General features: G+C 35.1%; 1 protein-coding gene across 1 annotated transcript in view; it reads left to right on the top strand.

Annotated features, from left to right (window-relative positions):
• LAMA2 (laminin subunit alpha 2) overlaps positions 1–22,484 on the top strand; it is a 623,785-nt gene that overhangs the window by 539,570 nt on the left and 61,731 nt on the right. The window contains exons 42-46 of the mRNA XM_059941243.1: positions 8,818–8,934; positions 10,396–10,578; positions 12,196–12,201; positions 15,238–15,392; positions 22,000–22,143. Of these exons, the coding sequence (XP_059797226.1) occupies positions 8,818–8,934; positions 10,396–10,578; positions 12,196–12,201; positions 15,238–15,392; positions 22,000–22,143 (605 nt within the window). The remainder of the gene's footprint in view (positions 1–8,817; positions 8,935–10,395; positions 10,579–12,195; positions 12,202–15,237; positions 15,393–21,999; positions 22,144–22,484) is intronic.

The raw sequence follows: 22,484 nt of genomic DNA, 5'->3' as shown, positions 1-22,484 counted from the left end.
TTAAAGTATGATAAATTTTAAAGAGCACCAAACCCCACCTTTTTTTTTTGACTTTAGAAATTATAGTCACAAAGGAATGAATCAGGCAGATGTAGTATAAATATCCTTGTGAAACTTTCGATTTAGTGGAGCACGTCTCGAAAAGTTTTCACCTTTTAAATACATTTTTATGTATTTTATTCCTAATTCAAGGATCAAAGTGCATAATATATCTACCCTGATATATTATGGGTTTTGCATTAAAAATGTATTATTCAATACAGCCACACTCTAGATAAGCTATTATATTTTTATTTCATTCAAATATCCCTGTTCTCATTTAATTGCCTCCTGTTTCTATCTTCAGTCTCACTCCTCACCCTTTTCTGGCTTGCATCCAGCTCTGCAACCTTACTGAAACATTCATGTCCTCTGAAAACATGCTACCATTTCAAGCCTCCACATTCCACAGTGTTCATTCTTCTCTTTGGAACTTCTCACCATCCTTCTTTCTTTTTCATCCAACTGCCTTCTACCAGACCTTCAAGATTTAGCTCGAATGTCATCTTCTCTGGGAAACCTAGCACCCCACCTGAATTACATGCCTCTTCTCTGTGCATCCCTTTCTCATAGACTTATCAAATCACTGCAGCCATGGACTTGGCTTCCATCTTCTTGAGGACAGTCACAGGGTCTTCTTTTTAACTTTGTATTTCTGGTGTATAGTATCACAATGACTATCTCAAATCAGGAAATAAGCATATTTTTTAAATAAAAGAATGGTGTTGGTCTTTACTAACCTTAGAAAGAAAAGAGGTTTTATCATCATTTATACTTGTCATGCTTTAAACGAATAGTCTCCAATAGAGGCTGGTATGGAATTACACGTTCTTTCTCCATTATAGATGGCACTCTGATAGTAAATGCTTTGGATTATGTATCACAGGTGAAATACAACCCCTTATATATATATAAAATCCTATGCAGGAGATTGCACTTATTACAACCTGAACAGCAACTATAGAGTCAACCCCATTATCCTATTGGGCAAGTTGAGTTGATCTCATTACTTTGCCATCACTCCTTCGTCTCCAATGTCCTTGCCCAGAGCTGGGGTCAGGGTGAGGTGAGAGAGGTTGAGCCATGCAAGTGCAGAGTTAGATCCTGTTTTTATTTTAAATGTTAATATTTGCTCATCATTGATCTTTTTGATTTTTTAAAAAATACTGCATTAAAACATTTTTACCTTGATCACTGAGTTTTTTGGTGCCCCTTTGACTTTCACACCTGAGGTGAATGCCTGAGTCACCTCACCCTACTCCCAGCCCTGCCCTTGCCTCTATTTCCCCACAAATACTGATGTTATCAAAATGAAAAAAGAATCCTATTTTTAAGAATTTTTTTCCAAGGGAAAAAGAAATCTAAGGACAGGCATGGTAGAAAGGGTTAGGTGACAGAAATGTTCATTAGTTTAAATGTCTTTTTCTGTACTTCAGGTAGTACATTATTTAAAGTAATGAAAACCCACAAACTACTCAAGTAATAATTCCTCCAGAAATCCAAGCCAAGGCTCTGGCGGAGATGGGAATGTTTTCTTGCTACATTATGACATTCCCCTGATTTGTGGCCAATTACAGACGTTATAAAATGGCTGTTAATCAGGGAAATGCCATATATTACCACCAGGAACTGCTGAAATAGGCCCTACAGAGCAAAATACTTTACAGCAGCTATTAAAATAGAGATTTAGTCATTTCTCTCTCTATGGTGCCTGGACTTAGAAGGAATAAAAATGGTGAGGCCAGTATACACTCCATATTTCTAAGTTGTTCCTTGGTTTGATTCAGTACAATCCAGTTAGTTCATGAGCTTTAGTCATGAATGACTTAGAGCTTCTCCCTGCCATTTTTATGCTGTCCTTGCCTTGAGGGAACCTGAACTTGCCAGGAGCAATTTGTTTTGCTTTTTAATTTTTGAATATACATTTGTTAAAAGTAAATTTGCCCTTCTGTGCATTTGAGACTTGAAGCCATTCTACACTGAATTGATTGAACGTCCATGGAGACAAAAATTGTTTTGTTGATGGATATGGGGCTTGGTACAAATTGATGATTGAAAGAGTTAGAAGATAAATTAATGCCACTGGGTGAATTAATACTACTTTGTAGATTGACAAAAGATTTTTGTCAATAAAATGGCTAGTTGAGGTTCTCATGGAATGTGTACAGGGCAAGGAATGAAGCTGAGGATGGTACATTAGAAGTCTGAAAATACTAAGATTCTATAATTATATACCTTATATAGAGTAACTTTTCAACTTTATTTTACTTCTTAATTTATCCCTACTTTTCATCTTTGCCCAAAATAAGTGAAATTATTTAATTACTTATGAACAAATAGATAACATTTCTGTAAAATGGACGACACGCATATGGAATAAAAAGATCTATTTCCAAGCCCAAGACTACGGAGTCAGTGAATTGTATGACATGTGATGCTGTCCAAAATATAGAACAGTGCCAGAATTATTCCAAACATTTACTTTAATCAGATTAATCCGTACTTTTCTTCTGTACTGTGATCCTCCAGACACTGAGTCATTAAGTCCAGACAAGTGTATCAGAATGGTTTTGTGATCCTGAATATAATAACAACACTTGAAATTACTAACCTGTTAAGAATCTATGTTATTATCTCAGATTAGAAAAAAGAGAATAAACAGGAATATTGCAGTGATGTTAAGCCAAAGTATGACTCAGGAGTTAAATATTGTGGGACACTAGTCTTCTCAGTCTGCTGGCTTTCCAAATAAAGTCGCTATCCCTTGTCCCCCCAAAAAAATAAATAAAATAATCATTTTTAGATTATTAAAAATATACTCCTTTTGGGAATTCCCTGGGATCCAATGGTTAGGGCTTCATGCTTTCAGCGCCAAGGGTGCGGGTTCAATCCCTGGTCGGGGAACTATATCCCAGAAGCCGTGCGGCGCAGCCAAAAATATACATATATATACTCCTTTTGAATTTGCATACTACCATTTGCCAGAATCAGCCTTCCCATAGGTAGGCATATGAAAGACAAACAAAATCCATTCCATTGACAAAAAATAATTTTGGACTAAATGGACAAAACCAAACCTGGATCCCCTAGCCTACAGTAGTCTGAAAAACAAAGCAATCTTTTCCTGTGGAAATTGCTGATTCCTCATACAGAGTTTTTGTTCCTCCTTAACCTTGTGAATAGAGAAAATTGAGAAATTAAAACCGAGTTGGGCTCGGTTTAGGAGTTAAAAGGAAAAGGGGCAAAATAGTGGCCAAACATAGAAGGGCAGGAACTATTAGAACCAGAGAGAGTACTTGTCTTACTTAAAGTTGTTTAAATTCCATTTCTTTTAGAATATCTTGCTGGCCAAAACAAAACGAGCCTGCAAACCCACAGTCAGGCTTTAGAGCTTGCCCTAAAGTAGCCACATGGAGTTTTCGATGTCTGGTCATTTTGATTTCTCATTCCACTGGCTGAAGAGAGGACTCCCTCTATCCTGATATCTTAAGTCTTTGGAGATCTTGCCACCAGGCAAATTCCCCTTCCTCCTCTCCTTGGGCTTCTACTACAACCCTGTAGTGGGGAGGAAGAGCCTGTGCAGTTGCAGCTAACAGCTGTTGAGGACCTAGAAAGCACGGTCCCCATGCTGAACAAGAGCTGACTTGGCACTTTTAGATCAGGACAAAGTTTATCGGTAATATGCCTTCTTATAAACACAGGCTCCATTAAGTGATCTTAGAAGTTCCCATACACAGTCACTGGTACATGTCTGGACAAAAGAGGCAATCAGAGATAGGACACTTTGCAAACTTGTGACAGCAACTGGGGAAAGGGAAACATGGGAATAATGTCATGAAAGAAGGCTAGGTGTACCCCAAAGTGGAAAGACTGGGTGTAGCAACCTCATCAAATCAATTAACAGGATGCTAGGGACAGGAATAGGGTTCTGAATTTCACCCAGCTTTCTTCCTTACACAGCTGCTCTTCCTTCTGCACAGGTGTTGGGATCCTGTACTCAATCATGGGGTTGACCTAGGGGCAGGTTCTTAGAAATCTCAATATTAAGAAGACAAAGGACTATATAAGTGGATGAAAAATTATAGTAAAGTAACTTGAGGGAAATTGTACCTCTTATGTTCTTAAAATATCCAAAGGTTAAAAACATAATGCAATGTAATGAAATTAATAAATTGTACAGAGCAATCACATATTATATAATTTACTACAGTTGGCCACCTTTGATATTTAAAGCAAAATCATTTAAGTCGAAGAAATACTAACAGATTGAATAAACTTCATAAATATAGTGGAGCCAACAATTTAACTAGCCCAAGTTAGGCTCCAAAGCTGATGCTTTTAACCACTGCTGGACAAAAATGCTGGGCTTTTGCCATGGTGCAGAGGTGACACATTAAAACTCATGGCCGTAACAAATGTTTGATAGAGAATGAGTGAATGGAAGAGAGTAGCAGGAATCTCTCATTACCAGAAAGGTCAAAATCAAGGTTTCCACCTGACTTCATACAGATCCCTTACCTATTCCAAACTTTCTGCTTCAGAACTGCAGATAGAAGCACTGCAGAGATTAACCTGTTCTCTAATTCAGAAGGAGCCTCTAGAACAAAAAATGAAACAGATTTGTAGCCTTGTAAAATTTTTTTACAAAGAAATCTTAAAGAGAGGATATTTCTCCATTTTTTGGTAAAGGAGCAAGTCAGAAGTGATATTGAGTACAAGTAGTAGCTCATAAGACAAATGTCATGGTAATGAAAATTTTGCTTGCAAAATGTTATCTATATGGTAATTTGGCAGTAGATTCCATTTAACTAGATCCCTTCAAAATTAAAAACATTTCTACAAACTTCACCCTTGTGAATGAGGGATTCTCTCAAGGTATTTATTTGTGCTTTGTTCATATTAATAAAAAATTAAAAATTACATTTGAGGAACTTAACTAGATGAGTGTGAACAGTCAAAATAGAACATTCCCATTAAAATCTATAAAAATCATTCTTATATTTAGTTGAAAATGAGAGCTATATACATATATTAAAAAAGTATAATAGGAAAATTAACAACTTTAGTTTCTGGATGATGCGGTTTAAACAAAGAAGAAAGCAAATCATAAATAATATTATTGAAAACTGGCAAATGTACCAGGGCAATTATCAGACCAATGTAAATTATCAAACCAATATGAATTATTTGTTACTATTTAGTAACTGCCCGTGATAAATCCAGTACTTTCTCATACATCCTTCAATTGATTTCTCATATCAGTCATATGAAGGAAGTTGTTATCTTCATTTTAAACATGTAAAAAGGGATAGAAATGACATTTGAACCCACATCTTCCAGCTCCAAGTCCTGTAATAATTTCATTGCACCACACTACTTTCTCTAATGGCTAGAATTTGTAAAAGAATGCATTATTAATGATCAAAGAAATACTTGTAATAGCTTTTTTAAAATTTTTTAAAAAATTTTTATTGAAATATCGTTGATTTACAATGTTGTGTTAGTTTCTGCTGTATAACTGATTTACTTGTAATAGCTTTATTTTGAGATATTACGTAGCATAGTTCAGTATTAGCAGTTCCAAGTAAACTAAACTCTAATATATTTAGCACAATACCAGGAATGAGGTCAACATAAGTAAATGCATATTATTAATGGAAGTAACATACAACTCTGTCTAGTGATTTTCACTCTGAATATGTCTACCTGGTTCAATGTCAATGGTTATGCAACAAAGGGGAATGATATTGTCAGGCATGTTCACAGCCTACCCTGGCTGTTCTGCTTCTTTCCCTCACTTTTTGAGCTCTGTCTCTGACGAACTCATTCCTGGACATTTGTCTTCTGATGTGTGAGGAGAGGATGAGAAAGGGAGAGCCAAAGCTGGAGCGTGTGTGTAGCCTTTGAGGTTCGTTGGGTGTGATATGTAGAGAGAAGATAAATGACTTGGCTACAGCTAATGAGTATGAATACTGAAGAAATAAGGAGAGGAAAATGCACTATGATTATAATTTGGATCCTTTTCTTGTTCTCCAAAAATTACAAGTAAAGAATTGGGTTGGATATTTTTTTAACTACCAATAATTCTGTTTCTTTGGCCATGTTACCATTCTAACTGGACCACATGCATTCTTCCTTACATTTTGATTATAGATACCTCTGCCTCATATATCTTTGCATTTAAAGCCAGCCTTGGAGTGCTTATTTTTCTAGGTTTTCATGGCTAATATTTTGTAAGTTTTCCATTTTAAAATCTGTAATTCTTTTCTGCATACAACTTCTATTCATCTAAAGAATTAGACTGGGGCTTCCCCGGTGGTGCAGTGGTTGAGAATCTGCCTGCTAATGCAGGGGACACGGGTTCGAGCCCTGGTCTGGGAGGATCCCACATGCCACGGAGCAGCTAGGCCCGTGCGCCGCAATTACTGAGCCTGCGCGTCTGGAGCCTGTGCTCCACAACAAGAGAGGCCGCGATAGTGAGAGGCCCGCGCACCGCGATGAAGCGTGGCCCCCGCTTGCCGCAACTAGAGAAAGCCCTCGCACAGAAACGAAGACCCAACACAGCCAAAATAAATAAATAAATTAATTAATTAAAAAAAAAAAGAAAAGAAAGAAAAACTCATAGCTAACATCTTAAAAAAAAAAAAAAAAAAGAATGAGACTGACAAAGCTATAAAGTGTTTAGACTTGGTTTGAGAAATTCCAAAAAGTACTTCAGAAAAAAATGATCAGAGTGTAAGAAAGGATAAATTAACAAGAAAATAGAGTCAAATAGCTGAAACAAAGAAATCAGAACAGGCTCAGAATATTCACATCTTGACTTTCTAGTACAGAAAGCAGAGGAACAAAATCACTGCTTTGAAACTTGAGGGACGGCAGTAACAATGTTCTTCAGATCAGTCGTTCTTCTGAATAATTGGCCTGATTATTCTGCCAGTATTTGCTATCAGAATTCATAAAATAGTGTAAACCAAGTGATGCCCTTTAAATTAATGATTTTTGCAACTGTACATGTATATCTTGCTTGCCAGAACATTTTTAATGTTTCATTATTTAAAAAGTCAAATACAATCAAGAAACTAAGAAATGAAATTTGTACCGTTCTATTTCCTTAATTGATGAAGACTTCTAAATTAATATCAAAAGAGCAGCCTTTATCTCAGAGAATTCATATAGGTATCACAGTCATAATCAGACTGTCTTTATTTCAGAAAGTATTCTTTCCATAACCTAGTCAAAGATTTTACTTTAGTACAGTGAAAGTAACAGAAGTATTAAAAGAAAAGTGAATTGTGATTGACAGAGGAGAAAATCTAATTACTTGGAAAGTCTATGTTGAAGGACTAGAATTGAAAATAATAATATCTTAGTGACTGAAATGGACATATTGACATTTTAGAGCTATGTTTTGCTGGAATACTTTATGCTTTGTTTTTCAGTGATGTTAGGTCTTTGGCTTGGAACCTAAAAGCAGATGCCTCAGACAATATTATGTACTTATATTACTGTAGTATAAAAATGGTGTAATTTGTCCGCCTATAAAACCCTGATATGAAATGGAGTGGATCGTTAATTAATATGTTCAGTACTCTTTTTCACACCCAGTACACTGACAGTTAAGAATCCTCCATCTATATTCCCTTCCCTTTGCTATTCTTCCCAGATGAAGGCCAATAAAGGCAAGCATTGTTCCCTAGCTGCCAGTGGCTTGTTTGGTTCCTGCACGAAGCCAGATGCACTACCTCTACAAGGGTGGACACACAATCAAATCAAGACTGTTCTGGCTCTGTTCTGCGAGATGTAGTCTCTCCTGGTCTGCCCACTCTGGGTACTAGGAAAGTGACGAAAACAACAGTCTTGGTGTTGGCAAATAATGGTCTTCCCCAGTCCAAGTTGCTTATTTATTTAACTGTTTTAAATAAAAAAGCAAAAATATTTGCACAGAGAAAACGATTTAACCAGCATAACCAGGTATAAAATGAAAGGTTTTAGTACACTGTCACTCACACCATCATTAACTGCCTTACTTGTTCCATTCCTAGTTTTTATATGCTATAAAATACAATATTATATACAAACTAACTTAAAATTCAGACATGTTAAAAATTAGTGGAGAGAAGCTGGAAATTTTACACTAGTAATATTATATTAGTAATGGTGAATAATATATTTTAATTTTAAAGGAAGCATGCTAAAGTAGCAAGAAAAAACCTATATAAAGCCTACTTGAAGTAATTTGTAAAATATTATTTTCTCTATAAAAAATTGGAAATGTGCTAGAAGCTATTTATTCATTCTTTTGATTATTGTTTTTTTCAAATAAATATTAATAAGTGATGTTTAGTAAAGTTGGGAGATTCTGCTTAACAGTCATATCTATTTGAGATTTTTAAAAGCTAATTCAGTAATTCCTTTTGGTAATAAAATTTTTAAAATAATGACATTAATGGGAGTGATGTCAAGAGGGCATCATTATAAATGCATAAAAGACCAAATCTGTCAAAGTTTTTTCTCCATAGAAAACCATCAAATTAAGTCAAATAAAGATCAGATACCAAGAAGAAAATGTAATTGTTGAACATGTTGAAGTGTCAAATGGTCATATAAACACATATTTTATATTCTGATCTGAAATATACTTATGGATAGATGCCAATAAAGTAAATCAATTTCTTGCTTTTAACTAACATTTTATTAAAATAATCTGAAATTTTATATCCATGTATCAGTTCAGAGATGATTAAAATTATTTCATCCTTTTTTGTTTTCTGTTCACAGAAAATGATGACCATCTGAATGGCTTGACAACCAGATTAGACAATGCCAATGTCAGAAACAGGGATCTCCTGAGAGCTTTGAATGACACTTTGGAAAAGTTATCAGCCATTCCAAATGGTAAGCATTCAGGACACTGCAAACCGTGCCAGTGGATATGAACTCTTAAAGAATGTTCTAACTTCTGCCTTTTTTCCCTAACACTTTATTTGTACCATTGTCAGGCTATTCGATAACAGTTTTCTTACTTATGAATTCTTCTTTGTGAGAATGAGAAACTAAATCCTACTTTACACTGTGATATTTATCATTTGTTACCCTAGCTGACATTCTTTGGAATAAATTACAAAAAGGAAAATATAGACATCTTATTATTGTATTGTCCTTCCATGTTTCGGCCCAGGAAATCTTATATTGGTGGGAAAAATAAAATCATACAGACACTATTCTCTACAATGTTGATGTACACAATTGCAGCTTATTACAGTACCTACAATAATAGGTAGAGCCAACTGCCTTTCAGCATATCTTTATTGGCAAAGTTCTGTTACTTAAATGTTTTAGCTTTCAAAAACATTAAGACATTAAGAATTGAACCATGTCTGTAATATCTTTCTACCTATTACACGTACTTGGAGTTAATGTTTGGTATTAGTTCCTGAAAGCACTATTCTTTTAGGGATACTATTTTTATATTTTAGTAGCATGATATAACAATAACAAGGGTTGCTAACATTTTTTGAGTGCTTATTCATATGCTTATGTTAAGTGTATGTAATCCTCATACTAATCCTACAAGGTAAACAGCATTATTATCTCCAGTTTATAGGGGACAAACTTAGGGATACTAAGGGCCATTGTTAAAAGAGGCATATATGATTTGAACCTCGCAGTTTAACTTCAGAGGCTGTGGTCTTAACCACTAATCTACAACATACTACTAGGCACATATATATGTTTTTTATACAAATTATGGTGAAGGAAACACATAAATCTATACAAAACAGGAAATATTAAAACCTTAATGATTTTTACTTTTTTAACATTAAAAATCCTAAGTAACTTTTCCTATTTTCATGTCACCTCTTCAGTAGTAAAGATGTACATAGAAAATTTCCAATGCTGAAAACAAATATAAATACACAAACACAAGGTCTAATATATCTGAAAAAGTCTCTTTATACTAAAATTGAAACACATTCATTCCCTCCCCCCCACCTCAGAAATGCAGATTAAATCTTAAACCTACTTTTGATGAAGCTGTTTGACTCATGTGGATAAACTTCTCTCTTTAATATGTTCAGCAGCAAATCACAATATACCCTTACACAATGAACATTTAGAACAATCACATTGCTATTTTAAGAGCTAATCAGGTATTCATAGCAAAGGTCCCTGAGAAAATTCAATTTAGCTAAAAATGTACTTCATTTGCTATGACTGAATGAGACAAAGTTCAGCCTTTCCCTCTGTGCCTGTGTCCCTGAGGTCAGCCAGCCACAGCCTCGCTTTGACAAGCATGGATTAAGCCACTAACTCCAGACCCTTTGTTTTGTTTCTCATACCGTCTTCTGCTGACAGACACAGCCGCTAAACTGCAAGCTGTTAAGGACAAAGCAAGACAAGCCAACGACACAGCTAAAGATGTACTGGCACAGATTAAAGATCTCCACCAGAATCTTGATGGCCTGAAGAAAAATTACAATCAACTGGCAGACAGTGTAGCCAAAACAAACGCCGTGATAAAAGATCCTTCAAAGAACAGTAAGATGTGCTTTTTCACTTTGATTATGTCATTTATTTCTTCACACTATAAAAGTATCCTAGACTCATAACTGTTAAAGCAGGAAGGGACCCTCGTAGCGGTGTAGTCTGCCCTCCTCCCTTCATAGACTGGGCTCAGGAATTGAGTGCGTGCAGCTCCAGAAACAGAATCCAAGACTCCCAGCTCTGCACTAGAGCTTATCTTATTCACATTTCGCCCAATTGAGAGGAAATTAGGAATTCTCAAATCTACATGATATTTGGTATAGGGATGCCAAATATTTTTAAATCCTTTAGTGTAATTGAAAATACAGTTATACTTGGGAAATTATATCCTCGGAGTTGGTGAAATTCCATAGAACCTAGAGGTCAAGGAGCAGTCTTATTAGCAGGCCTGTTAGAACAGGATATTAAATGGGATCAACTTGAAATGCATTCAAATTGGAAAATATTAATATTTTATTACTTAGATTCTGGTTAGTTAACATTATCAGGAAATTAAAATTTTTATCTAGTTTATCAAGAAGAATATTTCTTCACATCTTTTGTATATTGCATTAAACTATATTGAGTTAACAAGGATTTACAAGAAAATGTGGGAGAACTAAATATAATAATTTAAGTTATTAATTTTACTCAATAAACATTATGATTTTTAATATTTTTTATTCTTTCAAGTGATAAAATGTTATTTTAGTACGTGATTTCACCAAAGGAGATGCTTGATTCTTTGTACTTGTCAGTCTCAAGAGATTAGCCCTCTTTATATAGCACCAATATATTTATTGGGAATTAAAACATTTGTAGAGTGTAATAACAAAAACACAGTTATTGACGTTATACGCTGTGTAATCCAGATGCTGTTCGACAGGGGAGTGGAGCCTGATTTTTCAGCACCTTTGCCTCAGATCAAAGGCTAATGATACTATGAAATAATAGATACAACTAGCATGACTCCTTCCTGATCAAGGAAGAGTACAAACACAGCTGACATGCACTTCAGAGCTAGGGAGAAGGATTTCACTCCTCATCACTTCTTCAGGGAAGAAAAAGAAGAGATATATAGTTTTAAATTTATTTCTTATGTAAGCCCAGAGTTAGCTTACCCCTGTAGTTCAAAGATACCATCTGAATAAGTGGTTCAGAGTCATGCCAAATCACAATATTTCCCCCCAAGAAATGAATGAAAATAAGTTTTAAAGTAAATGTCACTGTCTCTTTTATTCTGTAAGTTAAGGTATCATTTCATTCATTTTCAGATTGATTCTCAGCTGAGAGTGACCTTTTTATAATATTTATCTCACTTTTATGATTCTATCATCTATCAAAAGAAATAGTTAATATCTATAAACACTAATTAAACTGGGTCTGTTTCTATCTTATTAGAACATTATAATAAAGCTCCTTTTAATATGAACAATGGCTGCTAAATGCCATGTTTTTGTGGACTTTTACTTGACAACGCTACTATGACTTAAAATGGGGTGAATTTGTAATTAGCACCTGTTGTGAAAAGTTCTATTTTTTTGACAATCACTACTTTATAATACCTATTAAAAATATTTTCTCATGAATTTTCTATTTTTCTGTTTTACTTCCATATGAAATTACCTGAAGAAATCAGTATGTATATGTTTACTTGCATACCTTTTAGTAATTTTTATGCTTGGTTGCCTATTGCAAGAAGCTTCAGCTTTGCATGTTTCCATGTTTTAGTATTGCTTTAAACATTGGATAGCTATTCTTTTCAGTGTCACAGGGTTAATGCTGGATTAATAAAGGAATCTTCCCTTACAAAAAGTTAGTATGTGAATATATTTGACATAAATATTTTAATTGTGTGTTTGAAAAGTTAGTGAAATATCTGTTACCCATATAAAAGTAGAAAATTGAATTCTCCCACAGATTAAGCTAAATTATGATGCTTCTGATAACATATATGCAGCCACTGAAGTCCAAATGACTTCTTTCTAGCAGGATTTAAATCGATTAAAATCTACATTGCTGTTGTTGCTGTTCCCCCCTGAAGCTCACTCCCCCCCTTACAAGTAATTATTCTCAACGTCAAGAGCATTATATTTGGAGATGCATAAAACAAAATTAATAAAATCAGATCTTAACAAGTGAGCAATCACTGGGATATAAAAATATTCTGTCTTAAACAATTTCGTAGTTTAAATTCCAAGTCAAAAATAAAACTGCAAAATAGAAAATAGTAATAATAAAATCCAGCATATCAAAACCTGAGAAATATGATGAAGGCGGTCCTCAGTGGAAAATGAATGCAATGACATTACTAAAAAGCATTGAAACAAACAATTTAGGCAATCAACTCTATAAGTCAGACAAAATAAAATTAACTAAAAGAAAGAAGATAAAAAAGAGTTAATGAATTAGAAGACCGAAAATAATAGATGTGATAAATTCAAGCGGTATATCTTTAGGAATATAAAGATAAAAAATTTTAGAGGCCTGACAGGCTTAATCAAGAAAAATAAAGCACAAATAGGCAAAGTTCTGAAGGAGATATAACAAGATAAGGGAAGAAATTTAGCAGGTAAGAGACTTGGCAAAGCTCTAGGCTAATAAATTATAAAGCCTAAAAGAGATAGATAATTTTCTAGTAAAACATTGTTATTAAAATCTATCTTCAGCAATGATTTTAAAATCCACACAAATAATTATGGAAGAAAGTGAGAAGTTTTCAAAAACTACTGCACAAGAGAGCATCCGACTCAATATCACAGGTTATTTATTTTTAAAACCTCAAGAAGATAATTTCCATATGACTTCTACTGCTACAGAAGATAGAGGGGACAAAAAAAGTAGGGGATTGGGGGACCTCCAGGTTCCATTTTGAAACATTTGATAAAAGCTTCTGGGAGCTTTAGAAGAAAAAGATCCATTACTTGTCTAAATAGTCCCTGCATAGCCCTTTTTTCATTCTCATGAATCTAAATCTAAGTCACTTTTTCTCACTTCTAGAATAACTTTTAGAATATCAGAGTAATATTGGGGAATTAAAGGAAGGGAGAAAATGGATAAATGGTTTATTTAAGTGGAAAAACAGAGGGGTAACTGTCTTTATGTTGAATACCTATACAGTTATGTAACAAGAGCTTTGACCTCAATAACCTGCATTTCAGAAGAGTCAGTTCTTGATCTAGCAACTCTATTAGTTGAAGTTAATAATAGACCATTGGCCTTCCCTGGTGGCGCAGTAGTTAAGAATCCGCCTGCCAATGCAGGGGACACAGGTTCGAGCCCTGGTCCAGGAGGATCCCACATGCCGCAGAGCAACTAGGCCCCTGCACCACAACTACTGAGCCCGCGCACCTAGAGCCCGTGCTCTGCAACAAGAGAATCCACCGCAATGAGAAGCCCACACACTGCAATGAAGAGTAGCTCCCGCTCGCTGCAACTAGAGAAAGCCCGCGTGCAGCAACGAAGACCCAGTGCAGCCTAAAATAAATAAATTTATAAAAATAAAATAAAATAATAGACCAAGTTCTTTTTAAACATCACTAACAATATAACTCATATTTATGAGCATGAGTTCAAAATACTTACTTCAAAACCTAGTTTTAAAATAACTTACTTCCTTTCGAGCACATCTGATTCATTCCTAAGGATTAATTCCCAGATCGTTCATAGTTCATCAGGGCCAAAAGCCTTGGACCTTAAGCAGTTTCTCTTTTTCATCAGGGTCGCAATGACAGAAACAGAACAATACACGCTCGATCAGATAATTAATGACGTGGTTTGGATAAGACTGCCAGCATCCTAGGGACAGAATAATTGATTTTCCATGTGTCATTTGCCCTCCTATGAAAAGCACAAGCTGGAAGTCTAAGGATCAGTGATAACCTTCAATTATTTTAGGGTTAAACCCCTTTAAAAATTGTCAATATTCAACCTTCTTTAAATTTTAACTACAAAAGTGACAGTTTAATGTGGTTCAACCTAATGTGAAGAGCAGGAGAATCAACTATTCTTCAAAATGAAAATGAACTGCAGCATGAAAGATTTAATTAAAGTATAACATAGGCCTTCAGTCGAAGGATTGTTCAACATTGGATGTTTTTCAGAAGACATTTTTATAGCTTTTCTCGTTAAGATGTACAAAGAAAGCCAGTGAGAAAAACAAGGAAAACCAGTTTTGTGTGAGAATCCTGGTTTAAATACAGTTCTGGCTTGGACAGACTAGGTGACATTTTAAAGATGCTTCTCCAATTCCTTGATTCTATGACTAAAGTTCTATGCTATAAAGGTTAGCTTTGGGGCTGAAGCTAGAAATTAAGCATTGCATTAAGTTCATCATATTCTCAATCTTCAGTGCAAACTTTCACCTTAATCACAAAACCAAAGTGTTGGCCTTCTTTCTCTAACATCTCCTCCTCTGGTCTGCTTGAGTCCCAACTAAAATACTTCCATTTGCCATCACAAACTGCTTCAACTGTCATGGCCTTGCTTTTGTCGTGTGGATGAGGTGAAATCTTTTCCATTATTTACTTAAGCATACTGCTATTTTCATCTCTGTGTATGTGTGTCTGTGTGTGCATGCATGTGCATGTGTGTCTGTGTCTCTGTGTGTGTGTGTGTGTGTGTGTGTGTGTATGCGTGTGAGTGCATGGTATGCACTAATCTTGTTCTATGCAGTTGCAGATGCAGATGCCACTGTAAAAAATCTAGAACAAGAAGCTGATCGACTGATAGATAAACTCAAACCCATCAAGGAACTTGAGGATAACCTGAAGAAAAACATCTCTGAGATAAAAGAACTGATAAACCAAGCCCGGAAGCAGGCCAATTCTGTAAGCTCTTTCTGCTTTCAGTTATCAGTAAATGATTGTAATTTTTGGTATTATTCCCAGAAGGAATACCTTCCTTCAGTGTACCCTGCTGAATGATCACTGGTTCTTTTCCTTTAATTTGAAGCTATTTGCAGGTGAGGTGGGGAATGGAAGATTAGATGTTTTTCCCATAAATTTCAAAAGACACTCCTTGAGAAGAATAATCACTACTTACTGTTTTAGAAATGAAAGTTCTGATATATTTTATTATTGTTTGAATAGAGTTAATACAAACTGTAAGAATGAAAGCCTGAGTTTTGTTTACTAAAAAGGCGTGGATGAGAGTGCCTTGCTCTTAATGAAAGCAAAACAGGCCAACAGTGAGGCTGTAGAAGGAATGAACGGACAAGGTTATAAGGAATAATAGCATAGAGGAACTATTATTTTCTATATATTCTTTTGTCTGAGTACAAGCAACCAAAAATTATTTTGCTTACAATTTCTACAATTTTTTGGAGCAAGAATAGGAAACACTTCACTTGTCTCAAAATTTTGCTCTTTATTAACCCAGTTAGAAGACTATAAGGATAGAGGCAAAACTTTCTAGAAGGTAGCATCTTAATGAACCAGGACAGAACTGTAAATGCCAATATGAAACTTCAGCCTCGTGAAGTCATCTTATGATCTTTTTAGAAATAGAATGAAAAAAAATAACAGTTTTCATGTTATCAGGCTTAAACTGAAATCTTTTTAGATACCCAAGCCTTCCATCTCAAAAATTCCATTTTTTGATACAAATGAACTTATTTACAAAACAGAAACAGACTTACAAACATAGAAAACAAACTTAATGGTTACCAAAGGGGAAAAGGGGGGATAAATTAGGAGCTTGGGATTAACAGATATACATGATTTTATGTATTATAGATAAACAACAGGATCCTACTGTATAGCACAGGGAACTATATTCAATATCTGGTAATAACCTATTATGGAAAAGGATCTGAAAAAAGAATATATATGTGTGTATATATGTGTATATATATATATACACGTATATAACTGAATCACTTTGCTGTACATCAGAAACTAATACAACATTGTAAATCAGCTGTACTTCAATTTTAAAAATTCCATTTTTAAAATTTATTTAATTATTTATTTATTTTTATTGACATATAGTTGATTGGCAGTATTATATTAGTTTCAGGTGTACAACATTGTGATTCAATATTTTTATAGACTATATTCCATTTAAAGTTATTACAAATAATGGCTATATTCCCCTGGGCTGTATAATATATCCTTGTAGCTTATTTATTTTATGCATAGTAGTTTATATCCCTTAATCCCATACCCCTATCTTGCCTCTTCCCCTTTCTTCTTCCCACTGGTAACCATTAGTTTGTTTTCTATATCTGTGAGTCTGTTTCTGTTTTGTTATATACATTCATTTGTTTTAGTTTTTAGATTCCACATATAAGTGATAACATGGAGTATTTGTCTTTTTCTGTCTGATTTCACTAAGTATAATATTCTCTAGGTCCATCCACGTTGTTGCAAATGGCAGAATTTCATTTGTTTTTATGGCTGAGTAATGATCCATTGAATATATATACCACATCTTCTTTACACGTAGGTTGCTTCCAAATCTTGGCTATTGTAAATAATGCTGCTCTGAACACTGGGGTGCATGTATCTTTTCAAATTAAAGTTTTCATTTTCTTCGGATATATGCCCAGGAGTGGAATTGCTGGATCATATGGTAGTTCTAAAAAATCCTATTTTTAAACAACTGTGAAGCTAAAATGACCAGAAATAACCTTTCTTAATCCATAAACTTATTTTTTTAGTAAGTGGCCAAGAATATGATGCCCAAGTGACAGTATATTCTTCTCCCTCCTTATACATACCTGATACCTTTAAACCAGGTCAAGACAATAAGTTCAGGGTGAACCCTGAAAAGGAATTCATGACTAACTGAAGAGAAACCTAGAAAATGACAGAAAGATTAGTGAAGATGAAGTACATAAACTCAGAGTAAAAGAAGCAGATAGGGTTGAGAAGACATACATTGAACTACAATATGAAAACCTTGCAGGCAGTAAGAATGACAGGTGAGCACTGTATATGTGAAGCACAAGGTGAAAAGAAATCCGATGTTACTCCACGGTTTGGATTTTTATTTAAGATTTAACCAATGCAGAAAAAGCATCTCCTATGCACAAGGTTACATGCTGTGAGGCATGTTCTTCCACTCGAACAGTTTACAACACCGTAGAAGAAATAAGATATATACACAAATAACTCTAAGATAATGCAGGATATTGTGCTACATTCCATGAGCGCTGGGAAGTGCTATTAAGTTTCTGAAAGGAAAGATCACCTCTAGTCGGGGCGGGAAGATTTCCTGAAGGGAAGGATTTGAGCCAGGCTCTGAAATGGGATAGTGCTGGACATGGGATGAGAAGGTGAAGAAGAACATTCTGAGGAGAGGGAATGACTTCAGCCAAGGCAGCGAGAAAAGGAGGTTTCAGGGTCATTTCATGACAGAACAGTCTAATTCGCCAAGACTATTGTTAGAGTGAACATTAAACTAGAAAATTCAACAGAGGCCAGGTTTTCTCAGGCCTTGAATGGTAAGTTAAACAGTTTCTTTTAGCCACAATTGTACCTGAGATAAACCTCATTGGTGAGGAGAAGCTGAAAGTTCTTGAACATGAAATGCAATATAATCAGAACGGTGCATTTTGAATATGAATCCAGAAGTAGTTTGTGGGATAGATAAGAGAAACTAGAAAGAAGGAAGCAAATTTAATTTAATAAGAGACCCAACTGTAGCAGTGGCAGTGGCAAGAGAAAGAAAGAGATTGATGTATCCCTCCTGTATTTTGCCATGTTAAGTTTGAAGAAGCAGTAATAGTAACTGTTCTTCTGTGAATCCCACACTTGGCCACATTTTCTGACTTAGCTACCAAGCAGGGAAATCTGTACGTTTTCATTATTTCTTCATTGTAAAGAAATCCAAAAATATTCCTATATATTCATCAGTTATACATGCTTTTTCATCCCACCCCCACCCCCCTGGAAAGAAAGATAAAATTCTGGCATGTAAATATATAAAACCTGTCTCAAAATACAAAATGAAAGAAAGGTATAAAAGTCATGCTTGAAAAAACAATCATTGTCCGTGCCTTTTAAGGAAATTTGTAACTACCTTTGGAAATGGAAGTTACAACAAAGTGCTTTGTTTTTTGTAAGATGTTAGAAATTTGTAAGCAGCCAACGTTTTTCTCAAATGGGTTTTGTACTAATTGAAGATTACATTTGCCCGATTTTAGAAATATATTTGTAATCTGGCATGAGTGTCTAGATGTGGCCCTAACACATATTCAATATGACCAAGAAATTAAAGACATTTATTTTAAAGTAGATTTCTCTTGGTTTGTTGACTCTGAAATTGAGTGGCTGATACTCTTTTTAAGTGAGTGACCTAGTTAACTGGATGAAAAAATGCAGTGAAAATTTAATAGATATAATAATGAGATGCTCAATAATGTTTGAGTTCATGATGACGAATTGGTAAATAATGTTATATGAGAAATGCCTCAGAGAGACCTACTTCTTAGTGATTTTTGTTTAGAAGTCTTACTAAGGGTTCACATTAGAAATAACAATAATTAGTGGTGGGGGGGGTGGTGTGATGAATAGGGAGATTGGGATTGACATATATACACTAATATGTATATAATGGATAACTAATAAGAACCTGCTGTATAAAAAATAAATAAAATAAAAATTCACACATAAAAAAGAAATAACAATAATTGATAGCAACAAATATCTTAAGAGGATGTTTGTATTTCAGAAATCTCTCCCCTCTTATGAGAGGGATATATGTCAGAGATTTCTTCTAGAGAAATTTATAAATATTGTCCTTTGATTTACTTGTCTTAAGGTATATAAAAAAATATCTATAATTGGAAAACAAAACACAAGGTATTTAAACAGAGAGATTAGTAGCTATTGACTGGTTACCGATAGTTTGGGCTGCCTGAATATTTCGGATACTGAGGATATATTCAAAACTGTAAGCCAGAGAACAGAAAATCCAGAGGGTTTTTATAAAAATGTGTAAGAGCTGAGCAATAGGTTACTTTACAAGATTAATTCCTGGCGTATTGGGTATAACAATGCCATGTTGTTCAGAGATCCATATATTTTTGGTATGTAAAGTAGGCCATAAGGCAGATTAATTTTAACTCCTAGAGATGTTAAACACCCTTAGTTCTAAAATGGCTACTCAGACTTTCAGTCCTGCAGTGGAGTCTCATCAGTTGAATTAGGCTTCAGTACTGGTGCTCTGTCTACAATGCTTTGAGAACCCCGCTTTCAACACTCCAGCCATGTAATCCCCTACCATTTTTATCAGGTGTACCCAAGCAAGGACAGAAACTCACCCTGATCAGTCATGCATTCCACCCATATTCAGTCATTTCTTCTCTAAACAGTAACCAAGGAGTATTACTACACTGTGTTCTCTATAACACATATGAGTTATTTGTAATAACAAGAGAAATAACCAAAATAACATATTATGGCTAGTTTAATCACAGATAACAAAAATGAGTTATACCTTTCCCGGTTCTGTTTCTCTGCAAGTCATTTTTTTTCCTGTTAAAAATAAATAAATAAATTTTATTAAGGCAGTTTGATCTTTTTTAAAATCTCTAACAAATTGTACAGTGTGACATTTTAACCATTATCAGTTCTATTTTGAGATTATTCCTTCTAATAAAATTCATTAAGACTAGGGGAAAAAAATCCTTGATAAAAATCTGTTGTCAAGGCTTCTGGACTTGATCTGTGTTCTTTTTGGATGACTGCAAGTCATTTTGATTCATCTACTCTTAGCATTTCATGTAGAAGGGAAATCCTTTCTTATCTTTGTGGAACAAAGAGCTACCTTCTTAACTGAAAACCACGCAAGCAGGAAGACTAACTCTCCAGGACAGAGAGCAAACACTCTGGTGACCAGTACTGTGCTCCTCAGTTGGCAGTCTGGGTCCCACCCTTAGAGGGAAGGAAGGGGCAGGGAGAGCAGTCTAAGCAGAGGTCTTCCTAGATTATTCCAGCCCCAGCCCCACACAGAACTCCATGAGGGTGAGCCCCTGTTTCTTTCCAGCAAGAAAGAAATGCTTGGAAATGCAATTTGGATAGCAGATTAGGTGAGGAAACAGTACAAGTATATGACTTACAGAGGATCCGCAGGAGATTCAACAGATCTCCTATATCCCTGGGAGTTCTCAAACATAGATGAATTTACATATTTGTCAGAACCAAAAATCGCTCCTTAGCTTTCTCTTTTGAATCCAACCAGTTTTGAATCCAGCACCTCCTCTGTGTAGTCTGTACCACCCTTGGAGAGGGGTACTGGTGCTGCCTAACACCTACTCTCTCATTAGACTCGTCAAGACACCTCCTTGTCTCACCATAAGATGGAGATGGGTTTGGTGTCCTAGGCTATCTTGTTTGGAGTTTGCACAGCCCTTTTATGGAGGTAACAGTAATGGCCCTTGGCTTTCTCCAAAGTGTGCCAAGTGCTATAAGTGATGAGAAAATGGCAGTTCACCCCTAGTGAGGGCCAAGAGGCCTCCTGAAGCCTGAAGCTGGGAATTTGAATCAGTGACAGAGAGAAGTTTTGTATGTGTCTCCGCCTCCTACTTTGAGCACTGTCACTAACAAAGTAACAGAATCTCTCTGAGTCCAAACAACAACATTGCTGTCCTGAAAGTACCTTTTTGATAGTACACATGAACCAAAGAAAATTAAATGGAATAATCAACTAGTGTTATTTGTGATTGAAGAAAGGCTCCCTAAATGTAAGTAAAAATTGGTACAAACAGTGTCAGCTCTAGTCACATAGGAATTTCTATCTTAGCAATTTATAGTAATTTTTAAAGTACTAGTCAAAAGAAAAAGGAGCTGTTAAATACATTAGTAATGATAGCCACTGGAAATTGTTTCCGTTCCTTTTCCTGGCAACTTAATAAAAAGGTATAATTTATTCTGAAATGTATGTTCTGAGTAGAATGATTACTATTCTTCTTATTGTTAGAACATCTGGAACAAAATCTAGTTGGCCTCTTTCAACTGTAAGAACATGGCAGGGTAGGTAATCTCCTCTCAAAAACTAAAAGAAAAATGGTTTCCTACTTTCAATGATACCAAAATCACTGAAATTTGAATTGTAAAATTTCATTAAACAACCTGAATGAAGATCTATACCATTAGCTTCATATAAAATCACCTCTTGAGAATGTTCCCCTATTCATAAAGGAGTAAGGTTTGAAGGCAAGAATTTGTTAGTTGCATGCTTCAAAAAGTAGTGACATGCTAACAAGCCATGGGGCTGTGAACAGCTCATTGTCAAAATACTGGTGGAAAGGTGCTCTTCTGTGCCCTCATTAATGAGTATAATGGGGTCTGCATATGGGCATTTAATGATACCATTTGCTGATGGAAAAATAACTTCAAAGAAGAGATGATGATGGCTTTGTGATTGGGAGCTACTTCAAACTTTCTGAGAGATTTAGTCTTGGTTCTTTGTACCTCGTTTTTCTTGAAGATCAAAGTATCTGTGTCTTCGGGAGGTGACTGCATTCGAACATACAAGCCAGAAATCAAGAAAGGAAGCTACAATAATATCATTGTCAACGTAAAGACGGCTGTCGCCGACAACCTCCTTTTTTATCTTGGAAGTGCCAAATTTGTAAGTCTAACATTCAGCCTTTCTTTGGCCTACTGTGTATGTGTATAGTCAGAGGTTAATCCTGGTAGTGTGCGAAATGTATAGAGTCTAATAACATGGTCCCAAAATTGAATAAAGTAGCCTTTCAGATTCGAAAACCTCAGAATCTTAACTCACCGAGTTCTGAAGTGTCAAATTAAGTTAGAAGGCAAATGAAATGAAAACTTTTTACAGTGTTTAGACATATCTGCTTTCATTTGTGAGTATACCAGCATTTATTTTTGAATTATATTTTCAGATCCAGCTATTTAAGAAGAAAGATTAATAGGAATGAGGCTTTTTTAAAATTTTTCTCTAACTAA

Source organism: Balaenoptera ricei, chromosome 12 (genome assembly GCF_028023285.1).
Source record: "Balaenoptera ricei isolate mBalRic1 chromosome 12, mBalRic1.hap2, whole genome shotgun sequence".
Classification (NCBI taxonomy): Eukaryota; Metazoa; Chordata; class Mammalia; order Artiodactyla; family Balaenopteridae; genus Balaenoptera; species Balaenoptera ricei.
The sequence above is the reverse complement of the archived record's forward strand: the minus strand, read 5'-3'. Positions and strand labels throughout refer to the sequence as shown.